The sequence below is a fragment of the Bombina bombina genome, chromosome 2 (genome assembly GCF_027579735.1).
Source record: "Bombina bombina isolate aBomBom1 chromosome 2, aBomBom1.pri, whole genome shotgun sequence".
Taxonomy (NCBI): Eukaryota; Metazoa; Chordata; class Amphibia; order Anura; family Bombinatoridae; genus Bombina; species Bombina bombina.
In genome coordinates this window covers 765470247-765497416 of record NC_069500.1, presented here as the reverse complement: position 1 = coordinate 765497416, position 27170 = coordinate 765470247, and the positions used below count along the sequence as shown (strand labels likewise).

Genomic DNA, 27170 nt, shown 5'->3' with positions numbered 1-27170 from the left:
TCTGCCCTCCCTAACATCGCCGACACCTAACTTCAAGTATTAACCCCTAATCTGCCGACCGAATCTCGCCGCTATTCTAATAAATGGATTAACCCCTAAAGCTAAGTCTAACCCTAACACTAACACCCCCCTAAGTTAAATATAATTTAAATCTAACAAAATAAATTAACTCTTATTAAATAAATTATTCCTATTTAAAGCTAAATACTTACCTGTAAAATAAACCCTAATATAGCTACAATATAAATTATAATTATATTATAGCTATTTTAGGATTTATATTTATTTTACAGGTAACTTTGTATTTATTTTAACCAGGTACAATAGCTATGAAATAGTTAAGAACTATTTAATAGCTAAAATAGTTAAAATAATTACAAAATTACCTGTAAAATAAATCCTAACCTAAGTTACAATTAAACCTAACACTACACTATCAATAAATTAATTAAATACAATATCTACAAATAAATACAATGAAATAAACTAACTAAAGTACAAAAAATAAAAAAGAACTAAGTTACAAAAAATAAAAAAATATTTACAAACATCAGAAAAATATTACAACAATTTTAAACTAATTACACCTACTCTAAGCCCCCTAATAAAATAACAAAGACCCCCAAAATAAAAAAATGCCCTACCCTATTCTAAATTACTAAAGTTCAAAGCTCTTTTACCTTACCAGCCCTGAACAGGGCCCTTTGCGGGGCATGCCCCAAAGAATTCAGCTCTTTTGCCTGTAAAAAAAACACATACAATACCCCCCCCCCAACATTACAACCCACCACCCACATACCCCTAATCTAACCCAAACCCCCCTTAAATAAACCTAACACTAAGCCCCTGAAGATCTTCCTACCTTATCTTCACCATACCAGGTTCACCGATCGATCCAGAAGAGCTCCTCCGATGTCCTGATCCAAGCCCAAGCAGAGGGCTGAAGATGTCCATGATCCGGCTGAAGTCTTCTATCAACGGCATCTTCAATCTTCTTTCTTCCGGATCCATCTTGCAGACCTCCGACGCGGAACATCCTGCTGGCCCGACGGACTACCGACGAATGAAGGCTCCTTTAAGGGTCGTCATCCAAGATGGCGTCCCTCGAATTCCGATTGGCTGATAGGATTCTATCAGCCAATCGGAATTAAGGTAGGAAAATTCTGATTGGCTGATGGAATCAGCGAATCAGAATCAAGTTCAATCCGATTGGCTGATCCGCTCAGCCAATCAGATTGAGCTCGCATTCTATTGGCTGTTCCGATCAGCCAATAGAATGCGAGCTCAATCTGATTTATTGATAGTGTAGTGTTAGGTTTAATTGTAACTTAGGTTAGGATTTATTTTACAGGTAATTTTGTAATTATTTTAACTATTTTATCTATTGTACCTGGTTAAAATAAATACAAAGTTACCTGTAAAATAAATATAAATCCTAAAATAGCTATAATATAAATATAATTTATATTGTAGCTATATTAGGATTTATTTTACAGGTAAGTATTTAGCTTTAAATAGGAATAATTTCTTTAATAAGAGTTAATTTATTTCCTTAGATTTAAATTATATTTAACTTATGGGGGTGTTAGGGCTAGGGTTAGACTTAGCTTTAGGGGTTAATAAATTTATTAGAATAGCGGTGAGCTCCAGTCGGCAGATTAGGGGTTAATGTTAGAAGTTAGGTGTCGGCGATGTTAGGGAGGGCAGATTAGGGGTTAATACTATTTATTATAGGGTTAGTGAGGCGGATTAGGGGTTAATAACTTTATTATAATAGCGGTGCGGTCCACTCAGCAGATTAGGGGTTAATAAGTGTAGGCAGGTGGAGGCGACTTGTGGGGGGGCAGATTAGGGGTTAATAAATATAATATAGGGGTCGGCGGTGTTAGGGACAGCAGATTAGGGGTACATATCGATAATGTAAGTAGCGGCGGTTTACAGAGCGGCAGAGTAGGGGTTAATAATAATATGCAGGGGTCAGCGATAGCGGGGGTGGCAGATTAGGGGTTAATAAGTGTAAGGTTAGGGGTGTTTAGACTCGGGGTACATGTTAGAGTGTTAGGTGCAGACGTAGGAAGTGTTTCCCCATAGCAAACAATGGGGCTGCGTTAGGAGCTGAACGCAGCTTTTTTGCAGGTGTGCACGAGCACGTTTTTGAAGCTGGCCGCATCCGTAAGCAACTCTGGTATCGAGAGTTGAAGTTGCGTTAAATATGCTGTACGCTCCTTTTTTGGAGCCTAACGCAGCCATTCTGTGGACTCTCAATACCAGAGTTATTTTAAAGGTGCGGCCAGAAAAAAGCCAGCGTTAGCTACGCGGGTCGTTACCGACAAAACTCTAAATCTAGCCGTAAGAGAATGACGCAAAAATGATAATAGAAGTAAATGGATTTTTTTTTTTTTAATGTATGCTCTATCTGATTCATAAAAGAAAAATGTTGGGTTTCATTCCCTCTTTAAGATGACCTTTCACTGTAACTAAGGAGCCTACCCAGAAAACTGAAAGCAGCCCAGACCATTATCTCTCCTCTACTAAAATGTACAGTAGGCACTATGTATTCCAGTAGGTAGTATTCTCCTGGCATCCGGTACACTAAGATTTTTCCATCATACTGCTAGATAGTGATTCGTCACTCCAGAGAACATATTTCCACTTCTCCAGTGGCAGCGTGTTTTATTCCACTCCAGCTGATGCTTAGCATTGCGCATGCTAATGTGAGACATATGTAGTTGCTTGGCCACAGAAACCCATTTTATGCAGCTCCCGACGCACAGTTTTTGTGCTGATGTTGCTTTCAGAAGCAGCTTGGAACTTTTAGTGATTGATGCAACAGATGATAGACGATTTTTACTCGCTGCATGCTTTAGCACTCAGTGGCCCTGCTCTGTGAGTTTGCATAGTCTTCCACTTCTTGACTGAGCTATTGTTGCCTCTAGACACTTCCACTTCACAATAATAGCACTTACAGGGGTACATCTAGTAGGGAAGACATTTCACAAACTTACTTGTGGCAAAGGTGGCATTCTATGGCACTGAGCTCTTCAGTAAAACTCATTGTACTGCCAATGCTTGTCTATATAGATATCATGACTATGTACTGGATGTTATGCACCTGTTAGCAATGGGTGTGGCTAATATACCTGAACTCAATGATTACTAGTGGTGTCAACATACTTTTGACTATATAGTGTAGCTACCAGCTTCAAAAAACGTCCAGTGAAGTATCTGCCATATTGTCTGCTTTTGAGTTTTAGTTGGCCATGATATTATAATATTAAAAAAAATGTGTCTAAGAGCTGAATTGAAGGGTAATTAAAGAAATGTTGTTGCATCTAAACAAAGGCATTATATATAGCTATAGTGTTTTTTTTATTTTTTGGTTTTTTTTTATTTTTAATTCTTTGAAATGGATATTCTTGTGATGGAAAGATAAAAAAAAACTCTTTGTTTTAATGCTTGTGGGACATCACCAATGGAGATATGAAGGTTGTCTTTATCGGTCAGTAATAAAATCTATTCCACTGATTTTCTATGTTTGTTTATTAAAAGCTTTTTATATATTTGAGTAGTACAGGGATAATATATTTCTTCTTATAGCAACTTGTACATTATAGGCTGGTATTGTTAAAATAATATAAATATCAATTTGAATGAAATTAGGCATCTAATATTGAAATTACAATCAACGTGTGTTCTGTTTTCAGGATTACATTAATGGTTCTAACAAGACTGGTGCTTTAAAACCCAGGCAGATGTCATTTGCTGACTTAAGTGATTTGTCATCTGACGAGTGGGAAACAAAACACAAAGCAACAGAAAACTCCAACCAAGTCACCTACACACAGAGCAGGTTCCTCAAAAAGAAGCCACAAAGTAACTTAAACTCATTAAGTCCAAAGAATCGCAATCCTATAGCAAAGGAGAACAAACAACCTGTCCATTTAAAACCTGCTGTCAAATCAAATATTCAGACCAGTCCAGCGCTGAAGAGACTGGCAGAAATAGAAAACAGACACAGGCTGAGGTATGTACAATGGAGAATCTGTAGGGTAGTGGGTAAGATATTGTGTTTCAGTGCATGAGAATAATATATGGTTTGTTGGGCTGCAGCATTCCCAAATCATCTTGTATTATTAAAGTTATTAAACTGCTGGACAGAACTTCAACAGAATAGTTACTACTTATCATGCTCTTTTCCTCCTGTGGCTCTCTTTAGAACTATTCTCGTAGTTTAAAGGACTAGTAAATACAGTAGATTTGCATAAACAACAAATGCATGATGAAAAGACAATGCAATTGTATTTAGTCTGAACTTTAAGTAGTAGATATTTTTCTGACAAATTTCAAAGTTATGTCTATTTCCCCTCCCCCTGTATCATGTGACAGCTATCAGCTAATCACAAATTCATATACGTATATCCTTTGAATTGTTGCACATGCTCAGTAGAAGCTGGTGACTCGACAAGTTTAAGTATAAAAAGACTGTGCACATTTAGTTAAAGTAAATTAGAAAGCTGTTTAAAATTGCATTGAATCTTGAAAGTTTAATTTTGAGTGTCCCTTTAACCCTTTATGGTTGTTGAGTCTTCACATTTTCATACTGGGCGCTGCCATCTTGGAGCTCCCTTATCCTTACACCTTGTTACAGAAATGGTGACTATTCACACATCACAGAGGTTTCTAGATATTTCACAGCTGTGTAGCTTGCACAATACACAGGCGGTTTAGAATTTTTGTAATGTTTCTACACAGTTTTTTTTAAAGGGACATTCTAGCCAAAATTGAAATCCACATGGATGCATTTCAGTTTTGAATAAAAACATTTTTGTAATATACATGTATTCGCAAAAATGCTTCTAGTAAAAGCTATAGTTATTTCTATAGTGTATTTAAGTATGCAGTGTGCACCAGCTGATATGATACAGGCCCCACTGGTGCTCTGAGCAGCTGCAGTACATAAAATGCTGATGCACTGAGAATATCTAGCTATGCTTCACATGCACGTGCTGAGAAAAATGTTAACACTAAAACAATGATAACTTTTACTAGCTGCATTTTTGACAATACATGTATATTGTAAATATGAATGTTTCTACTCAAAGATGTAATTCATCTATGTGCATTTATATTTTGACTGGAATGTCCCTTTAAAAGTATACATAATTTATGTATGAAGGTTTGATATGGTCCTGCAGAAGGAGATGAATGAAATTCAAAATTTTCCAGGGTATTATTATTATCAGTTATTTGTAGAGCGCCAACAGATTTTCTAGCGCTATAAACATAGGCGTTATTCAGGATAACATTTATAAGGATCAAATGGGTAGAGGGCCCTGATGAGAGTTGCACTTTTGTAGTCGGCTCTTATGAAGGTGATCTACAAACAGCTGGGCTCATAGGCTTATATTCTAAGGGGTTCAAGGGGATAGCAATGGAGTTAGGAAAGGAAAGTGTAGGTTGTATGCATCCCTGAACAGTAGAGTCTTTAGGGAGCACTTGAAGCTTTCAAAACTAGGGAAGAGTCTTGTGGAGCGAGGCAGAGAGTTCCACATGATGGGAGCCAGTCTGGAGAAGTCCTGTATATGTGAGTTTGAGGAGGTAACAGGAGAGGAGGAGATCATGAGCAGAGGGAAGGGGACGGGAGGGAGAGTATTTGGAGACGAGGTCTGAGATACAGGGGGAGCAGTGCAGTTGAGGGCTTTGTATGTCAGAGTCAGATTTTTTTGTTTAATCCTAGAGGAAGCCAATGAAGGGATTGGCAGAGAGGTGCAGCAGATGAAGAGCGACGTGTAAGGAAGATGATCCTGGCAGATACATTTATTATGGATTGTAAAGGAGCTAGACGGCAGCTTGAGAGTCCAGAAAGGATGGAGTTGCAGTAGTCAAGGCAGGAAAGGATAAGAGAGTGGATTAAGATCTGGTTTTTTTTCTCTTTATTTAAATACCAATTCATAGTACAATTCATACAGTCAAAAAAAAAAAGGAGACATGAGTACAAAGAAAAATAACAAAGTCACATAACGTGTAGTAAGTGTCCTTACAATATTTCTATTATCAAGATCCGTCTGTAACACAGTCTTTACCTTTTAACCCCTTAATGACCACAGCACTTTTCCATTTTCTGTCCGTTTGGGACCAAGGCTATTTTTACATTTTTGCGGTGTTTGTGTTTAGCTGTAATTTTCCTCTTACTCATTTACTGTACCCACACATATTATATACCGTTTTTCTCGCCATTAAATGGACTTTCAAAATATACCATTATTTTCATCATATCTTATAATTTACTATAAAAAATATTATAAAATATGAGGAAAAAATGGAAAAAAACACACTTTTTCTAACTTTGACCCCCAAAATCTGTTACACATCTACAACCACCAAAAAACACCCATGCTAAATAGTTTCTAAATTTTGTCCTGAGTTTAGAAATACCCAATGTTTACATGTTCTTTGCTTTTTTTGCAAGTTATAGGGCCATAAATACAAGTAGCACTTTGCCAAACCACTTTTTTTCAAAATTAGCGCTAGTTACATTGGGACACTAATATCTTTCAGGAATCTCTGAATATCCATTGACATGTATATATTTTTTTTTTAGAAGACATCCCAAAGTATTGATCTAGGCCCATTTTGGTATATTTCATGCCACCATTTCACCGCCGAATGCGATCAAATAAATTTTTTTTTTACTTTTTCACAAATTTTTTCACAAACTTTAGGTTTCTCACTGAAATTATTTACAAACAACTCAAGAAATTATGGAATAAATGGTTGTAAATGCTTCTCTGGGATCCCCTTTGTTCATAAATAGCAGACATATATGGCTTTGGCTTTGCTTTTTGGTAATTAGAAGGCTGCTAAATGCCACTGCGCACCACACGTGTATTATGCCCAGCAGTGAATGGGTTAATTAGGGAGCATGTAGGAAGCTTCTAGGGTTAATTTTAGCTCTAGTGTAGTGTAGTAGACAACCCCAAGTATTGATCTAGGCCCATTTTGGTATATTTCAAGCCACCATTTCACCGCCAAAAGCAATCGAATAAAAAAAAATTGTTCACTTTTTCAAACTTTAGGTTTCTCACTAAAATTATTTACAAACAGCTTGTGCAATTATGGCACAAATGGTTTTAAATGCTTCTCTGGGATCCCCTTTGTTCAGAAATAGCAGACATATATGGCTTTGGCGTTGCTTTTTGGTAATTATAAGGCCGCTAAATGCTGCTGCGCATCACATGTGTATTATGGCCAGCAGTGAAGGGGTTAATTAGGGAGCATGTAGGAAGCTTCTAGGGTTAATTTTAGCTCTAGTGTAGTGTAGTAGACAACCCCAAGTATTGATCTAGGCCCATTTTGGTATATTTCAAGCCACCATTTCACCGCCAAAAGCAATCGAATAAAAAAAAATTGTTCACTTTTTCAAACTTTAGGTTTCTCACTAAAATTATTTACAAACAGCTTGTGCAATTATGGCACAAATGGTTTTAATTGCTTCTCTGGGATCCCCTTTGTTCAGAAATAGCAGACATATATGGCTTTGGCGTTGCTTTTTGGTAATTATAAGGCCGCTAAATGCTGCTGCGCATCACATGTGTATTATGGCCAGCAGTGAAGGGGTTAATTAGGTAGTTTTTAGGGAGCTTGCAGGGTTAATTTTAGCTTTAGTGTAGAGATCAGACTCCCACCTGACACATCCCACCCCCTGATCCCTCCCAAACAGCTCTCTTCCCTCCCCCACCCCACAATTGTCCCCGCCATCTTAAGTACTGGCAGAAAGTCTGCCAGTACTAAAATAAAAGGTATTAAAAAAAAATAATAATTTCTCCAACATTGGTGTGTCCGGTCCACGGCGTCATCCTTACTTCTGGGATATTCTCTTCCCCCAACAGGAAATGGCAAAGAGTCCCAGCAAAGCTGGTCACATGATCCCTCCTAGGCTCCGCCCACCCCAGTCATTCTCTTTGCCGTTGCACAGGCAACATCTCCACGGAGATGGTTAAGAGTTTTTTGGTGTTTAAATGTAGTTTTATTCTTCTATCAAGTGTTAGTTATTTTAAAATAGTGCTGGTATGTACTATTTACTCTGAAACAGAAAAGGATGAAGATTTCTGTTTGTAAGAGGAAGATGATTTTAGCAGACAGTAACTAAAATCGATTGCTGTTTCCACACAGGACTGTTGAGATGAAGTAACTTCAGTTGGGGGAAACAGTTAGCAGTCTTTTCTGCTTAAGGTATGACTAGCCATATTTCTAACAAGACCATGTAATGCTGGAAGGCTGTCATTTCCCCTCATGGGGACCGGTAAGCCATTTTCTTAGTTAAACATAAAAGAATAAAGGGCTTCAAAAAGGGCTTAAAAACTGGTAGACATTTTTCTGGGCTAAAACAATTGCTTTACTAGGCATATTATGCAGATTCTAACTAATTATTGGTATTATAATCTTGGGGAACGTTTAGAAAAACGGCAGGCACTGTGTTGGACACCTTTTTCAGATGGGGGCCTTTCTAGTTATAGACAGAGCCTCATTCTGGGACTGTATAGGGGTTAAATGTAAAAACGGCTCCGGTTCCATTAATTTAAGGGTTAAAGCTCTGAAATTTGGTGTGCAATACTTTTAATGCTTTAAGACACTGTGGTGAAATTTTGGTGAATTTTGTACAATTCCTTCATACTTTTTCACATACTCAGTAATAAAGTGTTTTAAGTTTGAAATTTAAAGTGACAGTAACGGTTTTATTTTAAAACGTTTTTTGTGCTTTGTTGACAAGTTTAAGCCTGTTTAACATGTCTGTACCATCAGATAAGCTATGTTCTATATGTATGAAAGCCAATGTGTCTCCCCATTTAAATTTATGTGATAATTGTGCCATAGTGTCCAAACAAAGTAAGGACAGTAATGCAACAGATAATGATATTGCCCAAGATGATTCCTCAAATGAGGGGAGTAAACATGATACTACATCATCCCCTACTGTGTCTACACCAGTTATGCCCACACAGGAGGCCCCTAGTACATCTAGTGCGCCAATACTTATTACCATGCAACAATTAACGGCTGTAATGGATAACTCCATAGCAAATCTTTTATCCAAAATGCCTACTTATCAGAGAAAGCGCGATTGCTCTGTTTTAAACACTGAAGAGCAAGAGGACGCTGATGATAACTGTTCTGACATACCCTCACACCAATCTCAAGGGGCCATGAGGGAGGTTTTGTCTGATGGAGAAATTTCAGATTCAGGAAAAATTTCTCATCAAGAAGAACCTGATGTTGTGACATTTAAATTTAAATTAGAACATCTCCGCACACTGCTTAAGGAGGTGTTATCTACTCTGGATGATTGTGACAATTTGGTCATTCCAGAGAAATTATGTAAGATGGACAAGTTCCTAGAGGTTCCGGTGCCCCCCGACGCTTTTCCTATACCCAAGCGGGTGGCGGACATAGTAAATAAAGAGTGGGAAAGGTCCGGCATACCTTTTGTTCCCCCCCCCTATATTTAAGAAATTATTTCCTATAGTCGACCCCAGAAAGGACTTATGGCAGACAGTCCCCAAGGTCGAGGGGGCGGTTTCTACTCTAAACAAACGCACTACTATTCCTATCGAAGATAGTTGTGCTTTCAAAGATCCTATGGATAAGAAATTAGAGGGTTTGCTTAAAAAGATTTTTGTACAGCAAGGTTACCTTCTACAACCAATTTCATGCATTGTTCCTGTCACTACGGCAGCGTGTTTCTGGTTCGAGGAACTAGAAAAATCGCTCAGTAAAGAATCTTCGTATGAGGAGGTTATGGACAGAGTTCAAGCACTTAAATTGGCTAACTCTTTTGTTTTAGATGCCGCTTTGCAATTAGCTAGATTAGCGGCGAAAAATTCAGGGTTTGCTGTCGTGGCGCACAGAGTGCTTTGGCTAAAGTCTTGGTCAGCGGATGTGTCTTCCAAGACAAAATTGCTTAACATTCCTTTCAAAGGTAAAACATTATTTGGACCTGATTTGAAAGAGATTATTTCAGACATCACTGGGGGAAAGGGCCGCGCCCTCCCACAGGATAGGTCTTTTAAGGCTAATAATAAGCCTAATTTTCGTCCCTTTCGCAGAAACGGACCAGTCTCTAATTCTGTATCCTCTAAGCAAGAGGGTAATACTTCACAACCCAAACCAGCCTGGAAACCAATGCAAGGCTGGAACAAGGGTAAGCAGGCCAAGAAGCCTACCACTGCTACCAAAACAGCATGAAGGGATAGCCCCCGATCCGGGACCGGATCTAGTGGGGGGCAGACTTTCTCTCTTTGCTCAGGCTTGGGCAAGAGATGTTCAGTATCCTTGGGCGCTAGAAATAGTTTCTCAAGGTTATCTCCTGGAATTCAAGGAACTACCCCCAAGGGGAAGGTTCCACAGGTCTCAATTATCTTCAAACCAAATAAAGAGACAGGCATTCTTACATTGTGTAGAAGACCTGTTAAAGATGGGAGTGATACATCCAGTTCCAATAAGAGAACAAGGAATGGGATTTTATTCCAATCTGTTCATAGTTTCTAAAAAAGAGGGAACATTCAGACCAATTTTGGATCTAAAGATCCTAAACAAATTTCTCAGGGTACCATCGTTCAAAATGGAAACTATTCGAACGATCCTACCTACTATCCAGGAAAATCAATTTATGACTACCGTGGATTTAAAGGATGCGTACCTACATATTCCTATCCACAAGGAACATCATCAGTTCCTAAGGTTCGCTTTTCTGGACAAGCATTACCAGTTTGTGGCACTTCCATTTGGATTAGCCACTGCTCCAAGGATTTTCACAAAGGTACTAGGGTCCCTTCTAGCGGTTCTAAGACCAAGGGGCATTGCAGTAGTACCTTACTTGGACGACATCCTGATTCAAGCGTCGTCCCTGTCAAAAGCAAAGGCTCATACGGACATCGTCCTAGCCTTTCTCAGATCTCACGGATGGAAGGTGAACAAAGAAAAAAGTTCTCTGTCCCCGTCAACAAGAGTTCCCTTCTTGGGAACAATAATAGATTCCTTAGAAATTAGGATTTTTCTGACAGAGGTCAGAAAATCAAAACTTCTAAGCTCTTGTCAAGTACTTCATTCTGTTCCTCGTCCTTCCATAGCGCAGTGCATGGAAGTAATAGGATTGATGGTTGCAACAATGGACATAGTTCCTTTTGCACGAATTCATCTAAGACCATTACAACTGTGCATGCTCAGACAGTGGAATGGGGATTATACAGACTTGTCTCCGACGATTCAAGTAGATCAAAAGACCAGAGATTCACTCCGTTGGTGGCTGACCAAGGACAATCTGTCACAGGGAATGAGCTTCCGCAGACCAGAGTGGGTCATTGTCACGACCGACGCCAGCCTAGTGGGCTGGGGCGCGGTCTGGGAATCCCTGAAAGCTCAGGGTCTATGGTCTCGGGAAGAGTCTCTTCTCCCGATAAACATTCTGGAACTGAGAGCGATATTCAATGCTCTCAGAGCTTGGCCTCAACTAGCAAAGGCCAAATTCATAAGGTTTCAGTCAGACAACATGACGACCGTTGCATATATCAATCATCAGGGGGGAACAAGGACTTCCCTGGCGATGAAAGAAGTGACCAAGATAATTCAATGGGCGGAGGATCACTCCTGCCACTTGTCTGCGATCCACATCCCAGGAGTGGAAAATTGGGAAGCGGATTTTCTGAGTCGTCAGACATTCCATCCGGGGGAGTGGGAACTCCATCCAGAAATCTTTGCCCAAATAACTCAATTATGGGGCATTCCAGACATCGATCTGATGGCGTCTCGTCAGAACTTCAAGCTTGCTACGGGTCCAGATCCAGGGATCCCAAGGCGACCCTAGTAGATGCACTAGTAGCACCTTGGACCTTCAACCTAGCTTATGTATTCCCACCGTTTCCTCTCATCCCCACGCTGGTAGCCAGGATCAATCAGGAGAGGGCCTAGGTGATCTTGATAGCTCCTGCGTGGCCACGCAGGACTTGGTATGCAGACCTGGTGAATATGTCATCGGCTCCACCATGGAAGCTACCTTTGAGACAGGACCTTCTTGTTCAGGGTCCATTCGAACATCCGAATCTGGTTTCCCTCCAACTGATGGCTTGGAGATTGAACGCTTGATTTTATCAAAGCGTGGGTTTTCAGATTCTGTAATAGATACTCTGATTCAGGCTAGAAAGCCTGTAACTAGAAAAATTTACCATAAAATATGGAAAAAATATATCTGTTGGTGTGAATCTAAAGGATTCCCATGGAACAAGATAAAAATTCCTAAGATTCTATCCTTTCTACAAGAAGGTTTGGAGAAAGGATTATCTGCAAGTTCTCTGAAGGGACAGATCTCTTCTTTATCTGTTTTACTTCACAAAAGACTGGCAGCTGTGCCAGATGTTCAAGCATTTGTTCAGGCTCTGGTTAGGATCAAGCCTGTTTACAGACCTTTGACTCCTCCCTGGAGTCTAAATCTAGTTCTTTCAGTTCTTCAAGGGGTTCCGTTTGAACCCTTACATTCCGTAGATATTAAGTTATTATCTTGGAAAGTTTTGTTTTTGGTTGCAATTTCTTCTGCTAGAAGAGTTTCAGAGTTATCTGCTCTGCAGTGTTCTCCGCCCTATCTGGTGTTCCATGCAGATAAGGTGGTTTTGCGTACTAAGCCTGGTTTTCAACAAAAATATTAACCAGGAGATAGTTGTACCTTCTTTGTGTCCGAATCCAGTTTCAAAGAAGGAACGTTTGTTACACAATTTGGACGTAGTCCGTGCTCTAAAATTCTATTTAGAGGCTACTAAAGATTTCAGACAAACATCTTCCTTGTTTGTTGTTTATTCTGGTAAAAGGAGAGGTCAAAAAGCGACTTCTACCTCTCTTTCCTTTTGGCTTAAAAGCATTATCCGATTGGCTTATGAGACTGCCGGACGGCAGCCTCCTGAAAGAATCACAGCTCACTCCACTAGGGCTGTGGCTTCCACATGGGCCTTCAAGAACGAGGCTTCTGTTGACAAGATATGTAAGGCAGCGACTTGGTCTTCACTGCACACTTTTGCCAAATTTTACAAATTTGATACTTTTGCTTCTTCGGAGGCTATTTTTGGGAGAAAGGTTTTGCAAGCCGTGGTGCCTTCCATTTAGGTGACCTGATTTGCTCCCTCCCTTCATCCGTGTCCTAAAGCTTTGGTATTGGTTCCCACAAGTAAGGATGACGCCGTGGACCGGACACACCAATGTTGGAGAAAACAGAATTTATGCTTACCTGATAAATTACTTTCTCCAACGGTGTGTCCGGTCCACGGCCCGCCCTGGTTTTTTAATCAGGTCTGATGAATTATTTTCTCTAACTACAGTCACCACGGTATCATATGGTTTCTCCTATATATATTTCCTCCTGTCCGTCGGTCGAATGACTGGGGTGGGCGGAGCCTAGGAGGGATCATGTGACCAGCTTTGCTGGGACTCTTTGCCATTTCCTGTTGGGGAAGAGAATATCCCACAAGTAAGGATGACGCCGTGGACCGGACACACCGTTGGAGAAAGTAATTTATCAGGTAAGCATAAATTCTGGTTTTTTTTTTAGCATATTTACATATGCTGCTATGTAGGGTCCCCCCTTAGCCCCCAACCTCCCTGATCCCCCCAAAATAGCTCCCTAACCCTCCCCCTCTGCCTTATTGGGGCCATCTTGGGTACTGGCAGCTGTCTGCCAGTACCCAGTTTGCAAATAAAAATGTTTTTTTTTTTTATTATTTTTTTTTATTTGTTTCTGTAGTGTAGCTTCCCCCCCACAGTCCAATACCCCACCAGCCAAACCGATCACCAAATAAATATATTAACCCCTTTGATCCCCACTTCTAACAAAAAACTTTCTGTAGCGTAGTGGTTCCCACCCGCTCCCTCCCCGTGCACGCGCCCGCCCGGCCTCCCCGTGCACGTGCGCGCGTCCGTGCGCTTCCCCCCGGTCGTCCCCGCCCCCGATCCCGCCCCCCTCCGCATCACAAAGGCCATCGATGGCCGCCACCCACCTCCCACACCGGCTCCCACCCACCAACGAACGTAGCCGTTAATGTCCGGTGCAGAGAGGGCCACAGAGTGGCTCTCTCTGCACCGGATGGCTAAAAATGGTTATTGCAGGATGCCTCGATATCGAGGCATCACTGCAATAACCGGAAAGCAGCTGGAAGCGAGCAGGATCGCTTCCAGCTGCTTTCCACACCGAGGACGTGCAGGGTACGTCCTCAGGCGTTAACTGCCTTTTTTTTTAGGACGTACCCTGCACGTCCTCGGTCATTAAGGGGTTAAAGAACTGACAATTACCAAAAACCAATTACTTCTTAGTACATGAATTGGGAATTCTCAAAACCTATTTTATAATGAACCAAAATAATATAGCAAGACAAAAAGGACACACGACGAGACAACAAAACAAAAAAAATAAAAAAATTATGTAGTCATTAAGACCCAGGGAGTTACAGCAATAAGTCAATCTAGGGGTGGAAAACTAGTCTCCAGTCAGCCTCCCTAGGTCAAAGTATAGCCTATCTATATGAGTATAAACTTATCCGGGGCTATGTCACTCCCGGGGATATAAAGCCTGCTTTATACAAAGGTTTCAGAATATCTGCTTCCATCGCCGGTGTTTGCAGTCTAATAATATCCACCCATTTTATGTAAAAATCTGAATTGTCTTTCATCGTTTGGCTCTAAATTCAATTGCTCTATGATTAATTGAGCAATCATTTTTTGTACAAAATCTGCTAAACTCGGGTATTTTTTGGATTTCTGCAATTATCAAAGCATATTCTTCTTTTACATACTGTTTTTCGAAGATAAAAAAAAAGATACTTACAGACGTAAAAACCACCCTTTGACTCGAAAACCTATTCAACCAAAATGCTATTTTCTTCCAAAACTGAAGTATCCTCGGGCAGCTCCACAAACAATGGACAATATCTGCCCGAGGGGCATAACAGTGAAAGCAATTCCCTTTAGAATTCTTATCCCATTTAGCTAATCGTATGGGCGTAATGTATGCAAAATTTACCAGATAACTATGAGATTCTTTCCATATGTCCATCAGGACATTTTTTTTGCCATTTTGAACTGAACATTCACACAGAGTCATTGCGGACCCACAGAGGAAGTTTCTGCACTCCCAAGGAAGGGATGTAAAGCCTAACAAGTTATTCCACATTTCTGGCAAGCTTGAAGAGGTACTTAAAAGAATCAAAGGGGAGAAATGGGAAAGGAAACAAATGAGTAAAAGAAAATACAAGAGGCAAAAAGAAACTCAAGGAAAAAGACGCTGGCAAAAAGTAAAGGTACCATACAATCCTAAAAAAGGATTGGGGTGTTAAATTCAACTAAACAGTGGGACAGGGATGATATGAGCTGGTAAGATAATGCTTTAATATCTGTCTGAATTACTGGTATGTTACCAACTGCTCAACACTAACAATTGGGACTTGCTACTTTATAAAGACAGCCGTATTTTAAATAGGAGATTTAATTGTATGTTGCTCCCTTAAACTATCAGTGCTTAGAGCTGTTACAAAAGATATTACGTCCTGATATATATCTTATTGGTTTTGCTTTTTTTGTTAAAGTACCATTGAAAAGGTGGAGCTAAGTTAATATTTGCTGCTTATTTAATCTGTTCTAAAAACATTTTAAACCAAATAGGGACTACTGTGATACCTAGAGGGTTATATATAGCTAAAGACTGCAAATACTCTAAGGTGGGCAAGAGATAACGGTAGGCCCCATAATTTTAATCTACGGCTTTGATTGTGGCACTTATAATAGTTTACACAGTTTCACAGGACTAACATTTTTGCCCACATATAAAAATAAAAGTATACACGATTGATTTGTACTACTTTTTTCTTTCCCAATTGCTTTCTTTGTAAAAAAAAATAAAAACTTTTTGTTTATTTTTTTTACACTTTTATGCTTGATTGTATATACACTCTTTAAACCACCAAAGAAACACATTACACTCCTCCTGGTCTTACATGGCAAAATTTGTCACCTCTAATAAATCCTGATCACCAGCCATGCCACCCAAAGCCAAAGAAAAAAAGACCAAAGTAGGGAATGACAGTGTACATGAAAGTATACCTGATAAGATCAAGATGATCCCACACAATGCTGATACACACGGCCTACTTAAACAAATCTCAGAATTAATATTGCCACAGCTTGACCAAGTAACAAAAGAGCTGTCACTCCTATCCCATAAAGTTAAACAATTCTCAAACAGACTCAATGAAGCTGAAAGTAGAATCTCAGGGTTATAAGATATTAAATTCAAGCAAGAACAGGTTATTAAAGAACAATCAACACAGTTTAAGATTATACAAGGTAAAATAGAAGACTTAGAAAATCGTTCACACCGCAATAATATAAGGATTATAGGGGTACCAGAAGTAGCTGAATACCAAGATCTAATAAAAGTTACTTAAATAACTCTACCCTTACTGCTAGGCATTCAAACACAACAACAACCTATAATAGTCGAAAGGGCACACAGAATACGCAATTGGTACAAAACCCTTGATGGCAGACCTAAAAACAGACCAATTATAGTCAAGTACTTGCATTTTCAAGATAAGACCAACATCTTACTGCATTATAGACAAAAGATGCCCATCTCTATAGGAGAAAATAAAAATTTTCTATTTCAAGACTTTTCAGCAGAAACCTCCCAAAAGAGAAGGGAGATGGCCCCTATGTGCACCAAACTCATAAAGGCAGGAATACCTGCTACAATGATTTATCCAGCCAACTTTAAGATTTTAACTGAGGGGTCAGGTGTAATCCTAACTGAGGCAGAAGAAGTTAACAACTTCTTAAGCAGGAACACACAGGCCCAGATAACATACATTACAACCCCCAAGGTTTAAGCTGACTATTGAATAAATAGATTTACACCAATATGTTAAGGACCACTATGTTGTTTAGCCTCTGTTTACATTTTTATATACTCAAAATATGTTTGAAAATTTACTGGTCTACAAGGGGTTGATCTACTCCCCCCCCCCCTTTTTTTTCTCTCTCCACTTCCCCACCTCACCCGTTTTACAGCTATAGATCTACGGAAACATAGAGAAAGTGTTTTTTTAACAAACTAATAACATGACAAAAAATATTAATACATTGTCTTGGAACATTGGCAGAATAACATCCCAGATTAAAAGGAAAAGGCAGCTTAAAAAATACAAGCCTGATATCGCTTTTCTACAGGAAACCCACCTGAAGGAACAAGAGATATCCAAACTAAAATGGGTTGGGTAGGACAAATTATAGCGACCCCCTACTCCACCAGGAAAAAGGGAGTCGCGATTTTGTTCCATAAAAATCTAGATATCAGGGTTGTATCAACAGAACTAGACACTGAGGAAATGTATATTATTGCAGAAATAGAGATTGCAGGCTTGTCACTAACTCTTTGTAATGTCTATGGGCCAAATAAGCTTGATAGAAATTTTTGGGACAAACTACAAATAAAGCCTTTACAAAAAAATTTGTTTTAGCTGGAGACTTAAATTTAGTAATGCACCCATCTCTAGACAGATTTAAACCCTCTCTCAATAAAAATAGTAAGCTATTATATACATAGTGGCAGAGCTGGTAAATTTCTTGCAAATCTAGTTAAAGGGACAGTCTACACCAGAATTGTTATTGTTTTAAAAGATAGATAATCCATTTTTTACCCATTCCCCAGTTTTGCATAACCAACACAGTTATATTTATATATTTTTTACCTCTGTAATTATCTTGTATCTAAGCCTCTGCAAACTGCCCCTTTATTTCAGTTCTTTTGACAGACTTGCAGTTTAGCCAATCAGTGATGGCTCCCAGGTAACTTCACGTGCATGAGCACAGAGTTCATGTTTTTCATATAGATAACAAACACCCTCTAGTGGCGAAAAACCTGTTAAAATGCATTCTTAAGAGGCGGCCTTCAAGGTCTAAGAAATTAGCATATGAACCTCCTAGGTTAAGCTTTTAACTAAGAATACCAAGAGAACAAAGAAAAATTGGTGATAAAAGTAAATTGGAAGAATGTTTAAAATTACATGCCCTATCTGAATCATGAAAGTTTTTTTTGGACTAGACTGTTACTTTAAACTCAAAAAGAAAAAACAGGTTATAGAAGCCATAAAGATAGGTAATACTAGATATACAAATATACAAGAGATAAGTAAACATATAAAGGTATACTCGGAAAAAGCAATAGATAATCAGACTAAAGCAGAATTCTGGGATAAAATTCAAGTTCCTAAAATTTCTAGGGAATCCCTTGTACTTTTATACAGTCATATTACATCCAAAGAGATTCTGGAAATCTTAGGGAAATCCGCAAATAACAAAGCACCAGGCCCGGATCAAATTCCCATTGAGCTCTATAAAATTATAGGAGAAGAGATTGCACCAACATTAGAAAACTTGTATAATATCATTTATATCAATGGCAACTTACAATCAAAATACTATACAACCTCACTGATTTCAATAATTCTAAAAAAGGATAAAAACCCAGAAGATCTAGATGCATATAGACCGATATCATTGTTAAATAACGACTACAAAATACTAACTAGCATTATTGCGCAAAGACTTAAAATGGTACTAGACCCTCTCATCCACAAAGATCAGGTAGGCTTTATGCCAGGCAGAAGCTCAACAACAAATATGAGGAAATTACAACTAGTCATAGATCACTATTGGGCTCAATTACATAAGAAAAATCCTAGAATCTCATCAGATATGGCAATAATAGCAATTGATGCCGAAAAGGCATTTGATTCAGTCATCTGGGATCATCTCTTCACTACATGCCAAAAATTTGGCATGACTGGCTTTTTCCATAACTTTTATTCAAACTATTTATAAATAACCTACATCAGCTATTCTGGTCAATGGAGTTCGCACCATTAATTTTTCTAACCAGAAAGGCACCAGACAGGGATGCCCACTTTCTTCCTATCTCTTCAATATGGCAATAGAACCATTGGCGATCTTACTTCAAAAAGAAATTGAAGGGGTATGGCTAGGCAAAAGAAGGGTCATGTTGTTGCTTTACGCAGATGATCTCTTACTAGTGATTAAAGACTCCAAAATTTTTTATTCCAATCTTGATCCAAATACTTGAGACTTTCAGCACTTTTGCTGGCTATAAAATAAATAAAACAAAATCAGACATTTTGTAGCTGCATAAAGATAGAAACAGTTATAAACAATGCCCCTTTAAAGAAGCCAAAGAACAAATTAAGTACCTAGGCATTAGATTCTCTAGAAACCCCAACAATTGGTACTCCCTAAACTACCCACAACTAATCGACAAAATTACTAAAGAATTAGTGAATTGGTCCAAATTTCAGCTATCTTGGTCGGGTAAAAATAACCTAATAAAAATTATCAGTTTCCTAAAACTCTTATATTTCCTACAAAGCCTACCTCTATTTATCAGACATACTAACTTAAAACTTTTCACACAAGCATGTTTAAAATTTGTGTGGGGGAGCAAAAGAAAGGCTCTGGCATATGAAAAAATGTCCCTCTTTAGGGAAGACGGCGGGATGGCCCTCCGAGACATTAAAGTTTACAACTTATTATGTTTGGGAAAACTAGCGTTAGATTGGCTTAACAATTCTGAATATTACTCCCTAAATAAGTTGGAAGAAGGACTAGTTAGTCCTCTCTCATTGAAAGTACTTCTCCATTGTGAACGCGACAAACTTCCGCTAAAAGCAGATGCTAACTCTAAGAAATGTAATTTCTGCATGGAAAAAAAACTATTAAATTAATACAAGGTAATCCCCATTGCTCCAAATATCTACTAATTATTGGAAATCCGGACTTCATACCAGCTATGGATTCTAAGATATTCCAAACATGGAAGCAGAGAGGACTTATACAGTATATGTATTTCAATTAATGAACTCAGAATCAACAAGATGTAAAACTTTTGAAAAACTCAAGACAGACTTTGGTATACCAGATGAAGAATTCTTCGCCTATTTACAAGCCTGACACTATTTAGATGAAATAATGTCTAAAAACTTGGGTGACGGGTCATGGCCTCTTATAGACCGTATTATAAATCTCTTTAAACTAGGCAAACACTCCATTTCTTATTTTTATAAGACAGTTAAAAATTACTTGGAACTTGGAATTCCCCCTTAAATTTATCAAGAAAAGTTTTTCATTAGCGGATAAGGCAACACTAGCCACCTCATGGAGGGAATCCCATGTAAAAGTCATTAACAAAATGTACATCACCCCTCTAATGAAACAGAAATGGGGCAGTCGGGTGGGAATAAACTGTAGTAAATCTAATATATCAGGAGCTGACTTGTACAATTGTCTATGGAGATGCCCCAAAATGCAAAGATTTTGGCATAAGGTTAATTTTTGGATAAATAAAATAACCCGATTAACATTAAGACTTCAGGACAAACATATTCTTTTCCTTTTTGGGGAAACAGAATTACAAATAGATAAGAGATTCATTAATACTATAATATTGATAGGAAGATCTCTCATTCAAAATCTAAAAAGGATCTAAGTCTAACAGAACTCATCCAAAAAGTAGGTAACCAAGTGATAGTAGAACAATACAACACATCTTTAGAATTAGAAAATCAAGTTAAGAAGTTTTTTCTTAAAGGAACACTGAACCCAAATTTTTTATTTTGTGATTCAGATAGAGCATGCAATTTTAAGCAACTTTCTAATTTACTCCTATTAATTTTTTTTTCGTTCTCTTGCTATCTTTATTTGAAAAAGAAGGCATCTAAGCTTTTTTTTAAATTCAGTACTCTGGACAGCACTTTTTTATTGGTGGATGAATGTATCCACCAATCAGCAAGGGCAACCCAGGTTGTTCACCAAAAAATGGGCCGGCATCTAAAATTACATTCTTGCATTTCAAATAAAGATACCAATAGAATGAAGACAATTTGATAATAGGAGTAAATTAGAAAGTTGCTTAAAATTTCATGCTCTATCTGAATCATGAAAGAAAATTTTTGGGTACAGTGTCCCTTTAAATGGGAAAAATATATACAATCCCTCCCTAAGAAAGATCAATTACAAATAATGTCCCCATTTTTGGGGATGGAATATTTGTTAAATGCTATAGAAAGATAGGAATTTCCCAATCCCGAGCCGAAAATAGGGGTATAGAGTTAAGAATAAAGTGGCTAGTCTAGTCATAACTGTGGATAGATCTTACTTAATATAGAGTCACGGAATAGGTGAGGTTGTGGTGACCCCCCCCCATTCCAGGGGTATTATTGGAGAGGGGGCTTCAAAATGTTATAAATAAGGGAGTTTTTCTTTCAGATGAAGGAAACGTACTTAACGGATTATTTAGTAATTATGTAAAATATTATTTGTACTATGAGCCCTGTGAAGCTAAAACTATGTATAGCTATATGTGCTTTTCTTTTGTGCGTATCATACCTGTGAACATTAACCTTGAATTAAAACAAAAAAAAAAACAATATGCAATAGAATGGTGAGTAAAAACCATGCTTTTTTTAGTTGTGCTCAGCAGTTTAATGTTGATCTTTAAAAATCTATAGCATTAAATCATTTGTGGCTTTTTGTCAATCTTAAAGGGACACATTATCACAATAATGAAGTGCTGTAATGCATTAGATTATGTTTATATATTTTATGCAGTTTTGTCGAATAACAGTATAAGCATATAAATGTCTTAACAGTGTTTCATGTTACAAGGGAATCTAAGAATAAACACTACATTATATTTACAGCAACTGTTTGTACAGTTCAGTTAGAATTATTTCATTTTTTCTGAATCATGAAAGTTTAAATGGACTCTTAACTTAAAATGTAACTTTCATGATTCAGATAGAGCATGCAGTTTTCTCAATTATCAAATTGTACACAGTCTTTATATGTACACGTTATGAGGCACCAGGTACTGCTGAGCATGTAAAAGAGTTCAGTGTATATGTATATGTCTGTGATTGGCCTTTTTTTTTTTTTTTTTTAAATATTTATTTATATCTCCAACAAAATGTGCAATCAAATAAATTTCACCTTTATATACCACACAGGGTCAGGTGTAACATAACAAGATAGAAAACAAAAGAGAATTTCTCCTTCATACAGAATCAGAAAAAAAAATACCCATATATGACATGTTTGTACAGAACGTAGTTTTTTTTTTTTTTTCATTTTAAATAAGCATAACACCATTCACACTATTACACACTCATAACAAAACAAACAAAAAAAAAAGTAATTTTTTTCATTTTCTCTCCTTTCTTCCCTCTCTTACTTTCTTCCCCTCTCTCTTCCCCTTCCTTCTTCCTCTCTCTTCCTTTTCTTCCCTTCCCCTTTCTTTCTACCTTTTTCTCTCTTTTTCTAACTGCCTTTTTCCCCATTCCTTTGTTTTTCCTTATCCCTCTCTATAATTGGTTATCCAAGAATGTGGAAAAAGATCCAGAGCCACTAGGTCCATAAAAGAATTTGAGGACAAAAAAGGGGTCAGGATCCATTTTTGTATTGCTAAGGGGTATGATTTAATAATTGGTAGCCAGCCGGATAAGAAAGATTTTATTCTCTTTTCCGAAGTAGCTTGTAAATGAAATGATTCATATATAATTTGGATTTGAATCTCATTCAAAATTCGTGATAATCCAGGAGCCGAATTAGATTTCCAATTTTTAACAATTTGATATCTGACAGCTAAAATGATAGTATTTAGAATATTTACCTGAAAGCCCCTATTACTAGAGGCATCTAACCAGAATATCTCATTGAGTGATAACAAGATAGCTGTCTTATAATGTAAATTAAACCAATATTCTATCTTACGCCAAAGTTGCACAATTTTTGGGCAATACCAAAACATATGAAAAGTATCCGCTTTGGGCATCTTACAGCGGGGACAGGCCCCGTTGTTAATAGGATATAATTTAGATAATTTTATTGGGGATAGGTAGTAATTGTTAATGAGTTTTAAATGGGATTCTCTCCAGCTCCTGGGAATTTCACATTTCTTCAGATTTGCCATACTTTGTTTAATATTTTCCAGGATCTATTAAAGGGAAGGTGGGAATCCAAGTTAAGGTAAATTTATCCCAAAAAATTAAGGTTTGTTTAGAGAGCATAATATCGTACATGAGAGAAATAGAGGAGTTACCCGTCGTAAATTTTTTAATACATAAATTGATATCAGACCACGCACTTATTCTACTCATATCCCAATTTCGGGTATTAATATAATGCCGCACTTGTAGATAGGCAAAAAAATTGGATCTAGCTAGCTGGAAATGTTGTGACAGAGTTTCAAAAGATAATATTTGCCCATTTTGTGGGAGAATCTGACAGATATATTTAAGATCTTTTTCGGCCCACTCTCTAAACACTATTTGATTGAGACCTGGAGAGAATTGTGGATTTCCAATAATCGGCAAGAATCCAGAAAATGTATAATCTATTTCCAAAATTGTACAGCTGTTCTGCCAAGCCGCCACAACATTTCTAATAGAAATTAAAGAAGATAGATTGTCTGGTAGTAATTGGAAAGGGCAATGTAATATTGCTTTCAGAATGAAAGGAGAAACCATGTGAGTCTCCATCTCTAAAGATGAGACTTACTCAGTTTCTACAATCCAGTCTACTGCCGTTTTAATTAAACAAGCCCAGTTATATAATTTAAAAATTGGGAAAGGCAAGGCCTGCAGTCTCAAATTTTTGCATTAGTCTATCCAAAGAGATACGCGGTTTCCTGTTGTCCCAGATAAATTTGGAACAATAGGAATAAAGTTTTCGTAAGTCCTTGCTGAGAATGAACAGCGGGAGATTCTGAAGGGGATAAAGTAATCGGGGGAAAATAATTGTTTTAATTAAATTGATATGAGCAATAATAGATAGTCGAAATGAAATCCATAATTCCACATCAATTTTAATCTTCTGAAAGAGAGGCGAAAAATTAAGTCCATACCAATTTTTCGGATTTTTATGTAATACTATGCCTAAGTAGGTGATTGCTTCGACCACCTTAAATGGGTGCTCTTGAAAACTAGTTCTAGATTTATTAACCCACATAAGCTCGCTTTTGTTAAAATTTATTTTATATCCAGCGAAAGAACTAAACTCCTCTAGGCATTGTAATGCTGTAGGAATTGAGTAGGATGAATTCTTCAAAAATAATAGTAAATCATCTGCATAAAGAAGAATACTTAGAGAATAGGAACCCATACTGATTCCTTTTAATAAATTTCTTAGGCAGATGGCCAAGGGTTCCAAAGCCAAATTAAATAAAAGGGGTGACAAGGGACACCCCTGTCTTGTTCCCCGCCCAAGAGTAATTTTTGGGGAGAGAAGGCCATTAACAATAAGAAACCAGATTGGATTTGTATAGATTTTACGAATGAACTGCATAAATTGATTCTTAAAACCAAAGTTCTCTAAAACTTTGAACAAATGGCCCCATGAAATAGCATCAAATGCCTTTTTGGCATTTAAAGAAAGAATGGCAAGATCATCTACAAGATTCTTTTTTTTCTTTTGTTTTAAATACCAGAAATAGTCAAGGAAAGTCACTATTTTCCGAATATTCTTTGAGGAAGTCCTGGACTTCATAAAACCAGTCTGGTCTGGATGAATAAGATTACCCAAGGATGAAGAAAGCCTATCCGCTAAAATGGCCATTATAATTTTGTAATCTGTATTAAGAACAGATATGGGCCTGTAGGAGGCCGGTTCTTCAGGATTTTTACCTTTCTTGAGGATTAAAGTAATATTGGCAGCAGAAAAATAAGAAGAAATGGGGCTATCCGAGAGAAAATAATTATTAAACAATTTTTCAAGTGTTGGGGTAATTTCCAGAGCCAATATTCTATAAAATTCTGCCGGAAGGCAATCCGGACCAGTAGCCTTATTTAACCGCATCTTAGCTATCATTTTAACAATTTCTTCAACCGAGATCGGGGCATTAAGTAATGTTAGCTCGTCCTCTTGAATTTGGGGAAGCTTTATTTTAGACCAAAATCTATCTTGATTATATAAGTTGCTATCCTGACTAGAATATAGCTTCTGATAGTAAGAAAGGAGCAATCTATTAATATCTCTTGTATCAGTATAACGAGTATCATTTTCTTTAATAACAGGAATGTAATTCTTCTTCTTTCTGTTATTTATTAATTTAGCTAAATATTTAGCTGAACCGCCATAAAGGCCTCTAAAACGTACATTTATTTTGGCTTCTTCGTCTTGGGATCTCTGTTCTAGAAATACATCTCTCTCTTTTCTCGAATCAAGATACTTATTCCAACTCACCAGGGACCGGTCCTCATAGAATCTTCTATAAGCGTTTCTAACTTGGTTAGATAACTGAATTTCTTGAATCCTAGACTTCTTTTTCCTACTTATTAAGTAAGTCTTAATTTTTCCTCTTAGGACTGCTTTAGCAGCTTCCCAGAAGATCTCAACTCTATTAAAGTATGAAATGTTATGTGTACAATAGTTCTCCCATTTTTGCTTAAGCCAGTTAGAAAATCTAAGGTTATTCAAGAGATAACGCGGAAAAAACAGTGATTGCGTTCTTTCGTAGAACTAATTAAGGACGGGAGAGTGATAAATATTATTGCGTGATCAGATACCAATATATCATCAATTCCTGTCTCCATTTGCACGATAGAAAGAGATTCAGATATTAAAAAGAGGTCAATTCTGGAGAAGGTTCTGTGGGCTCTGGATTCACATGTATACATCAAAGTATCAGGATTTTTAATTCTCCAAATATCTACTAGTTTAAGCTTTGAACAAAACATCCTGAAATATTTAGCAATTTTTTTTATACTCTTTAGCATCTTTATTACAGAACCTGTCTAATTCGGGGACTAAGGTCATATTAAAATCACCAGCTATAATAAGATTCTCCCCTATAAAGGGAATTTTTTTTAATTGTATCTTCTCCCAGAAGCCTCTACTGTTTTTATTTGGACCATATACATTACAAAGTACAAATGGGACCTGGTTAATTTGGATTTGGAGTATAATGTTTCTAGCCTCTGGATCCTTATCTATGTGAAGAATTTTATAATCTAATTCTTTATTTAAAAGAAACGCAACTCCACATTTCCTGTTTAAACTTGGAGTAGCTATAACCTCACCCACCCATTTAATTTTAAGTTTTGCGGCTTCTATATCATTGAGATGGGTTTCTTGAATACAAACAATGTCAGGTCTTGTTTTGCAAGAGTTTTAATTATGAGTTTTCGTTTCCTGGTGGAGGTTATTCCTCCTACATTCCAGGATAGTATATTTACTGCATCCATTTAAAAAAAAGGCATATCTTAAAATTAAAGATGCTCTCTAGCACTTCCCCCTCTTCTTTTCTCCTCACCCCCCCCCCCCCGCGCTCCTAATCATATTAAGAATTACTCTTTGTAATATCCTGAGAGAAAAAAAAAAAAAGAGAGAAAAAAAAAACACAACACCCACACCACAAACATCCAAACAGCATTTGTCGAATTTATCATAAAGCATTTATCAAGTTTAAACTGCTACTTTAGAGGTAATAAACTCTTTGATTTCAGTAATTTCCTGGAATATAAATTTTGATCCCCTATCCTCTACTATAACCTTAGCCGGATAGATCATACGGGCCTTAAACCCTTTGTTTATTAGCTGTGTGCAGTATGGAGCCATTAGCTTCCTCTTTGAGGACGTCTCATAAGAGAAGTCCTGAAAGAGCAAGATCTTATTATTACCAAGCAAAATGGGACCATTTTTTTTTTAAAGTTTCAGTAATTCAATTTTGTCTTGAAATGTTAGTGCCTTAAATATACACATTCTACTCTTAGCTGGGTTATCCGACTGTAATCTCTTTGGCCCAATTCTATGCGCTCTCTCTATTGTCAAGGGTAAGTACTCTGCTGACATTCCTAGAGCTTGAGGTACAACTAAGGAGGTGAACTTCATTAAATCTTCAAATTCTGCAGTTTCTGGCAGACCTACAATACGTATGTTATTGCGCCTGGAACGATATTCCAGATCTTCCAGGCGCAATTGCATATTTTGAATTCCGGAATCTTGTTTTCGTATAATTCCCTCTTGTGAATTTACACGATCTTCAGGATCCGAAATTCTGTTTTATGCTTCACCGATTCTGG

At 37.6% G+C, this 27170-nt stretch overlaps 1 protein-coding gene across 1 annotated transcript in view; it reads left to right on the top strand.

The window, feature by feature from the left end:
* C2H19orf44 (chromosome 2 C19orf44 homolog) overlaps positions 1 to 27170 on the top strand; it is a 132939-nt gene that overhangs the window by 5783 nt on the left and 99986 nt on the right. Inside the window, exon 3 of the mRNA XM_053700046.1 lies at positions 3705 to 4024. Within this exon, the coding sequence (XP_053556021.1) occupies positions 3705 to 4024 (320 nt within the window). The remainder of the gene's footprint in view (positions 1 to 3704; positions 4025 to 27170) is intronic.